Here is an 8,009-nt window from a genome sequence, read left to right as displayed (position 1 = left end):
TTGATTTTCGGCACTTCTATCTTGAGTCACTGATCAGCAAAGGTATGCATGAGAAGTTGGCCCGTCTGGGATGGAAACTCCCTGTCTTGGAATCTGCATGAGTGAATGATGAAGTCAAGTATGAGCCCCGGGGTTGAGATTTTATCAATTGGTCACTTGGTCCTGATAGCGGATGGACTCTGGTGGTAGTTACTATTGTTACGGTACGTTCTCGACATTATGAATCTGAACTGGTACCCGTCAAACGCATACTCCAAGGGGCTTCTCATAGTCCTTCAGTCCAAGAGCACTACTGGCCAGTGTCCTGACCTCAAGACTGTCACCCAACCAGAATCCTAGCAGCTGATGGGTGAATGAACTTTGATCCCCCGCTGGCGCCTCAAAAAGGTCGCTGGTGGTCCACGCGTTGCGGGGCAGAGACCGTGTCGCGCTGGCGAGGGAACGCGACAGGCCACAACTCACACAGCCTTGGGACAAGCAGCGCGCTCTGCCAGTCCTTGCTCCCATCTTCCTTCATAGCAGTGTGAGCACACGGTTCTGGGTCCGTCAAGAAGAGTCCCTCAACCACATTCTTTTTGCTCTCAGCAAATCTCATACTCCCCTGGACATCATCTCTGGTCTTCCTCCTTCCAAGTACCTTGTCCCCTCACTCTGTATCCATCACATTCCGTCCCTGCCACACCACCACAATGACCAAGCACTCGATCCCCTCTCGGGTGTCATCCCGACAGAGGGGCCAACCTCCAGCTTCTTCCTCGGTGAGAATCCCAACGCCCCTTTCCCCAAACCTAAGAGCACATCCAGACAAGAGCAAGCAGACTGACACAGATCCAAGGCCGACAACAACACACGCGCCGCCACAGATGCGAGCCCGTCTCAGTCTCAGGACGCACAACGGCAAGCCGCCATACAAGAGACGATCATCAGGACAGACATGGAGACCTGGCGCGCCTGCAGCAGGCCCCCCCACATGGCCCAGCGGCGCGCAGACTTTGCCGCCGCGACGCCCTGGTTCCACGGCGTGCAGACGGGCTTCTGGAGCACCAACGCCGGCGACCCCAGGAACACGCGCGGCGCAGGCGGCGCGGAGGAGAAGTACTGCACGGGGCTGTACGTCGCGGGCTGCCCGCCGGCGGGGCGCTACATCGACGCCGAGGTCGTCATCAGCTCCATCAACGGCGCCGGCAACAACGCGGGGCTCGCCGCCGCCCGCGAGCGCGAGATGCGCCACAGCATGAGGTCCCGCGTCCCCGTCGGCATCGCCGTCAACAAGGACGCCGCGCGGCCCGATGCGCACGGCGTCCAGACGTTCCCCTGCGCCGTCCCCGGCGGGCTCGAGTGCGCCGTCCTCGGCTGGTTCGTCGCCACGCACATGTGGGAGAAGCCGGGCCGCGGCGGCGGGGGGGTGAGCGTGTGGATGGTGAGGCTGGAGAAGATCGACATCGCCGCCCGCAGCTGGTGGGCCGATGCGAAGTGGGCAGGCCGGCCCCATCCAGGCCTGGAGGAGCGCGACTTCACGACCAAGGCCGCCGACGAGGCGTGCCCTGCCTGCGGGGAGGTGTCGGTGAGGCTGTTCGCGCCGCGCTTCGTGTGCCTCAACAAGCACTGCCGCGACTGGTTCCTCGTCGACGGCGAGCACGCCGACGCCGACCCGGCCAACCTCGTCTACGACCGCCGCTTCCTGGCCGAGCGCCTCGACAGGCTGAACGACGGTAACTCCCTGCACGACGCCGCGCGCCGGTTCTGGGACTTCTACCCGGCCATGTACCCGACCTGGGAGCAGTTCCTCGCCAGGAACCACCCCGACGCCGGCCAGGCATCACGACCGTCCTCCCTGACGCCGCAGAACCTCGCAGCGAGGAACGAGGCCCTCCTCGCGGGCTTCTCGTGCCCGCAGTGCGGCCTGGCCAACTCGCGCGTCGACTACCACCGCTGGCACTGCCGCAACACAGACTGCCGGGGCGCAGACGGCAACACCAGCCCCTTCAGCTACCACGCGCCGCCGGAGACGGTAACGCCGGCGTTCCTGGCGCTGGAGCGGGCCGCGGCGGGGGGCGGCGACAGGGCCGGCGCGGCGCCGCCCCTGCACGAGCTGCACGGCTTCGTGGGGACCGTGGAGCTCTGGTCGCACACGTGCCACGTCTTCGACTTTGGCGGCGGGTGCCGGCTGACCCTCTTCCGCCCGAGGCCCAACAGCGTGGCGGCGCAGATGTCGGACGCCGTGTTCGAGGCGGTGCAGGGGGCCGCGGCGTCGGGGGCGCTGGGCCTCGCGCGCCGCAGCATCACGGCCAACGGCGGCGGCGGCGGGCTGACGAACCACTTTGTCGAGAACTTCGGGGAGCGGTACTACCTGCCCTTTGCGCTGGGCGACAACCCCATGGCCGGGGCGCCCGAGGTCGTGCGGGACGCGCTCGAGACGGCGAATATCTACATGGGGGAGTACTTTGGGGAGGACAAGAGGGACGAGTGGGAGTTCAACGAGCTGTATGTTGCTGCGTACCAGTCGCGCAGGATGCACATGAGCTTCCACGACGACGGCGAGAGGAAGCTCGGCCATGTCATCGGTGAGTTGGCGTCCGCCCGCTGTCTGCTCCTCCCTGCGCCCACACATACTCTCCTTTTCCAGATACCTGGGTAGTGCCGAGACAGACAGCTGACTATCCCGACCGCAGGGACCTGGACCCTCGGCGGGCACGCGACCTTCAAGATGTGCATCAAGCCGCAGTACGACTACGGCCGCAAGAGCAGAGACGGCGCCTGGATGCGGCCCCAGGACGACGGCACGGTCGACCCGGTGCCAAAGGGCTGCACCGAGGAGCCCTTCCGGCAGGGCCTGAGGGCGCAGTTCGAGCAGGGCAGGATCGACGCGGCGCAGTGGGCGGCACAGCTCCAACAACACATGGACGCGCACATGGCCGGCCCGCAGAAGGGGAGGGGGAGGGCCTACGCCAAGCGGGCGCTCGTCTCCTTCGCCGTCGAGCACGGCGACGTCGTCATCATGTGGGGGCCCAACACGCAGCGGCTCATGGAGCACGCCGTCGAGTGCAGGAGCCCCATGCGCTTCGCCGTCACGCTGCGCCGCGTCACGGGGGACATGGCCACGCCGAGGCAGTGGGAGGCCCTCGACCGCCGGCTGGCTGCTGACATGGCGTTTACCCCCCCGTGGGCCGAGGGGGGAGCGAAGCAGGAGGAGGCTGCTGCTGAGGAGGAGGAGGATGGGGATGGCGGCGAGCCGGCTGCGAAGAAGGTGAAGATGTCTGGGGCGGAGGAGGCCGGGGTTGGAGGGGCCCGCGGCGAGGCCCAAGTTGAGGACCAGGTTGAGGCCCGGCCGGCTGGGGCGAGGGTGACGAGGTCCAGGTCCAAGAAGGCTAGGCAAGACAATCAGTAGGTTGTCTGTCTGGCTGCCTGGCCGCCTGGCTGCCTTCATGGTCAGACAATCGCTGTCACGTGCAGTCTCAAGAAGTGACAGTAAATACTTACTCAGTGTACAATCAGACTAATTAGACCAATTGTTCTATAAGAGACCACTGCAACAGGAGGTCTCTCGGTATGCCTCAGTGCTGATCACAAAGCACCCCCGGGGCCAATCCAAAGCCATGTCGTCGGTATTGTCCGAGATCAACAAGACCTCACGGATAATTGTCCGAGTGGGAGGGTCGCATTAGTCAAGGTCGCACCCCGCGAGAGCCGACATAACCGGCGGTAGTTGCCCTACCACAACGAGGAAAAAAAAAAAAAAAAAAAGTTTCCCGCGGCCGAGATTACATGCGGTTTCCCTCGGGATCGCATGCTGTTTCTGGCGTTCCTGGGGGGGCGGGCAGGCAGGACGACTTGTCTGACAGACAGTGTGGCAGTCAGATACCCCGACGTTTGGAAATCAACCAAGTCAGTCAACGTCATGGGGGCACGGCGCAGGGAACATAATTGTACGTAAGTAGCCCATATCGGGGTGGAGTCTGGGGTAACGTGTGAGCGGGGTGTTCCAATCAGTGCCATTCAGGGTCCAGATGGTGTCAACAGCGATCGCGGAGGGGGGGCAGAGGGGCAGAGAGACAAGTCAGACGTTGAGAAGGATTGCTGATATTACACACATGGTACATAGACCTGGGCACACTGGCACACTGGGGCATATATCTGGTGTCCCCCCAGGCCCGGGAGCTAATAGTACCAGTTGATCTAGCTCCTTTGGTATGTAATAGCCCAGGAACCCTCATGCAGCAGGCCGTCACCACCGGCCACACGCGCAGCAGGCCAGTGTCATTATTCCCAGTCATCAGCTATCTCCGGCGCCCTCCGGGGTTGCAGGACGCGTATCGTTATCCCCATCTCCCATATCGGCCAGCGCCCTGGCGAATCACGAGGGCCAGGAAGGGGGTTACGTGAGCATTTTTTTCCCTTGTCTATCAGATAAGCTTCTGCGTCGTCTTGGGGTGTCCCCCCCAGGGCCCCCCATGCTGCAGATCCCGATAGTGAGGGAGGGGGTGGTTAATCAGTGGGGCAACTCCTCTGCCCTCGAGGTTGCTGGACTGGAGTATCCTCGCCCGTCTCATCAAAGGGCGTTGGAGGGCCCGCATGAACCTTCCCTGATGGGCCCCGCAGATTGGAGTAGTGTACACAGTAGTACGTTATTAGCTGCTCCCACACGCTACGGTACTGTGTCCGTGTTACGGTCCCCCATCTCCCATTATCACGACTGTTGCGCGACCGCCTATCACCCCCGAACTTCCACTTCCGGTCCGGTGTCATGCCGACCTGCGAGGCGAGGAAGGCGAGTCCATGCCAGCCCAGGCCTCTGGGAGGAGTCACTCTTATCCCCATGATGTGCCCACTTGCGAGGTGAGCCGAAGGTTTGTTTTCGTTCGTCTTCTGTTCAACCATCCAATTCCTCTATTCCTCGATTCCTCTATTCCTCTGTCCACCACCACACCAGTTGACACCCTCGCTCACCCACGCATCCCCCCTCTCAGCCCTCACCCAGCGAGTACTCCTCCAGCCCCAGAGTGAGTATTCCTTGGTGATCGTGCTCCTGCCTCGTGCCCGTGTCGTGTCACTGTGCTGCGTTTGTGTCCCCCAGCCCAGACCTCGTCCTCCATCTATCTGATGCTGTCTGCTGGTAATTCATCACTCTCTCAGTCCTGACTGTCTGTCTGTGTGACTGTCTGTCTGTCTGTCTATCTGTCTACTACACTCCTCCGTACACTCTCTCCTCCTGGTCCCCGTGACACTTGTGTGTGAGATCAACGACGAGTCAGTCGGCCAGAAAACCCAGCCAGTCATCAGAGTCAAACTTTCAGTCCGCCTGGGCAATCATCAGTCATGAAGGCAGACCGGAACCGAGAGTCATCCGCCGAGCTGTGCGGTGGGAGCATACTCGTTGCGAACCCCATGGCACCGCCCTCTCCCACCCCCTCGCACCAGTCGCCTCCATCCCCGAGGACCACCACATCATCATCAGCAGACAACCACAAGACGCCCCCGCCGCCGCGCCGCCGAGGAACAGTAGCCTGTCGCCGGTGCCGAAGGCTGCGGACCAAGTGTCTCCACGGCCCGGAGAGCAACCCGCCCTGCGAGGCCTGCCGCTCTGCCGGCCCCCAGACCGCATCCGAGTGCTCGTTCCCGAGGAGGGGCGAGAAGGACGTCGACAGGGACTTCCGGCGGAGGCAGCCTGCCCACAGGCTGAGTGTCTCGTCGTCGTCGGCCTCCCAGGGGACGCCCTCGCTCAACCTGTCGGCCCCTGCTGTCCAGCCGCTCCCCGGCGGGCTGACGATGCCCGTCGACGCGCCCATCTTCAGCCCGGGCCTGGCAGCAGCCTCATCATTCGGCACTGCAAGTCACCACCAGCACCAGCACCAGCACCAGCGCCAGCACCAACGCCATCACCACTCAGCGTCATCATCATCCTCCTCCTTCAGCACAACCACACCACGCTTCTTCTCAAACCCCACCACATACGCGAGCATGAGCCGCCGGCGCCAAGGGTCGTCGTCCGTGAGCCCGTCGTCGTCCTCGCCGTCGTCACCGCCGAGCCCCTTCTTCCCGCCCCACGAGGAGATCGTGGCGGGCTGCCGGTCCTTCGTGACGTCGTACTTCCAGCTGGGGTTCCTCCCCAAGGCGGTGTTCATCGAGGCCATCTCGCGCAGCCCCGGCGCGGTCAGCCCGTTCCTGCTGAGCTGCATCCTCTGCGTCTCGGCGCGGTTCACGCCGGCGCTGGCGCACAGGTACGGCGGCGCGGGGCGGGCGACGGACAACTTCCTGCGGCTGGCGAGGGCGATGGTCCCGGCCGAGATGTACGAGCCGTCGCTGGAGCGCACGCAGGGCTTCTTCCTGCTGGCCATCGCCGAGTGGGGCAACGGCGACAAGGACCGCAGCAGCGTCGACATGGGCGTCGCCGTGCGCATGGCGTCGATCCTCAAGCTGCACCGCGAGGAGTCGTACGCCCTGGCGCCGGGGGCCCCCGCCGAGCAGGTCATCCGCGCCGAGTCGGCCCGCCGCACCTTCTGGATGATCCACAGCCAGGAGAACCTGCACGCGGGCTACAGCTCGCCGGCGCCCTTCCCGCCCGAGGACATCACGGCCCGCCTCCCCTGCGACGAGCACGACTTCGCCTTCGGCGTCAGCCCCGAGTCGGGCGCGCCCCGGTCCGTCCTGCCGGGGACCCTGCCGGCGCTCCTCCACCCGGACCTGGCGCGGTCCCCGGACCGCTGCCTCTTCGCCACGCTCGTGCAGTCGCACAACCTGTGGGGCCAGGTGGCGCGCCGGGCGTGCCGGTCGGACCTCAAGACGCACGGCACCGAGCCGTGGGAGCCCGGCAGCGAGTACCAGGAGCTGACGCGGGCGCTGCGCCGCTTCGAGGCCGAGATGCCCGAGCGCCACCGCTGGTCGGGCTGGAACCTGCGCGGCTGGCGCTCCGAGGGCCTGCACCTCGCCTACCTCGCCGTCGTCATGGTCCTGCGCGTCAGCAACATCGTCGAGCGCCGCATCTACCTCGACGAGATCCTGCTGAGCGCCAACAGCCGCGGCGGTGGTGGTGGTGGTGGTAGTAGTAGCAGTAGTAGTAGTAGTATAACCGCCGGGGTAGACACCACGGAGGTATCCCCGGATACTACCAAACAACAACAACAACAGCCTTCACCAGCAACAGGCAACGGCAGCCAGGCCCCCGAGGGCTTCTGGCGCGCCATGTCGGACGAGCTGTTCGCGGGCGTGGTCGAGCTGCACGAGCAGATCGACGCCTTCGCCTCGCTCCGCGCAAACAACAACAACAACAACAACAACAGCAACACCACCTCCTCCTCCCCCCAGCTGGGCGAGGGCTTCCCCGCCATCCTCGTCTTCTGCGTCTACATCTGCGGCTCGCTGGCCTCGTACCTGTGGCGCTACCCGCAGCTGTGCCCGCGCGCCGCGCCCGCCGCCGAGGCCGTCTCCCTGCGCTGCCTGCAGGTCCTGGGCGACCTGCACCGCGCGTGGCCCACCAGCACGCGGTGGCAGCAGGGCCTGCAGCAGATCGCGAGCCCGCTGTCGGCGGCGGCGGCGTCTGCGTCTGCGTCGTCTTCTGGGTCGACGAGCAGCAGCCGGGGCGGGCGCGGCTCCTCGTCGTCGGGCGGGTCGCCGAGCTCGTGCGCCACGTCGGTGCGGTCCGCTGTGGACGTCGCCGCCGCGCTCGACGAGTCCATCATCGACCCGCGGCTCACTGCGGCGTCGTCGTTGGGCGGCGGGGGCGCGGCCAAGGACGACGACCCCGTCGCTTCGTTCTGGGCTGGGGCCGGGGCCGACGAGGCTGTCGCTGCTGCTGCTGCGCAGCCCCCCGCCGCCGACGCCGACGCCATGTCGAACGAGCTGTTCGAGGCTGAGATGCGGAACCTGCTCAGCGAGGACGTGCAGTTTGGGTGGCTTGACTTTGAGCACGGCGGTGGTGAGTGAGGGTGGGGTAGATATATGTAGGTGGTAGGCAATGCGTGCCTTTGGTATATTGTATGTATGAATTTATGTGTATGTATGTATGTATGTAT

At 64.6% G+C, this 8,009-nt stretch overlaps 2 protein-coding genes across 2 annotated transcripts; both read left to right on the top strand.

Moving 5' to 3' along the window:
- Window positions 1–934: 934 nt before the first annotated feature.
- KVR01_009620 (uncharacterized protein) lies at window positions 935–3,388 on the top strand (the record flags this gene model as incomplete). Its single annotated transcript, XM_044787751.1, has 2 exons — window positions 935–2,564; window positions 2,673–3,388. The coding sequence occupies 2 exons, from the start codon at window positions 935–937 to the stop codon at window positions 3,386–3,388; spliced, it is 2,346 nt and encodes a 781-aa protein (XP_044642122.1).
- A 1,312-nt stretch (window positions 3,389–4,700) lies between these two features.
- Window positions 4,701–7,959, top strand: KVR01_009325 (uncharacterized protein). The gene has a single exon (XM_044792520.1). It carries the CDS (start codon window positions 5,317–5,319, stop codon window positions 7,918–7,920), a length of 2,604 nt encoding a protein of 867 aa, XP_044641827.1. The 5' UTR covers window positions 4,701–5,316; the 3' UTR covers window positions 7,921–7,959.
- Window positions 7,960–8,009: the final 50 nt, after the last annotated feature.

The sequence above is a fragment of the Diaporthe batatas genome, assembly GCF_019321695.1.
Source record: "Diaporthe batatas strain CRI 302-4 chromosome Unknown Contig00011, whole genome shotgun sequence".
NCBI lineage: Eukaryota > Fungi > Ascomycota > Sordariomycetes > Diaporthales > Diaporthaceae > Diaporthe > Diaporthe batatas.
This window is presented reverse-complemented; position numbering and strand designations above follow the sequence as displayed.

Excerpts from the sequence above, each read along its gene's own strand:
- KVR01_009325 (XM_044792520.1), top strand. The coding sequence starts at position 5,317 with ATGAAGGCAGACCGGAACCGAGAGTCATCCGCCGAGCTGTGCGGTGGG.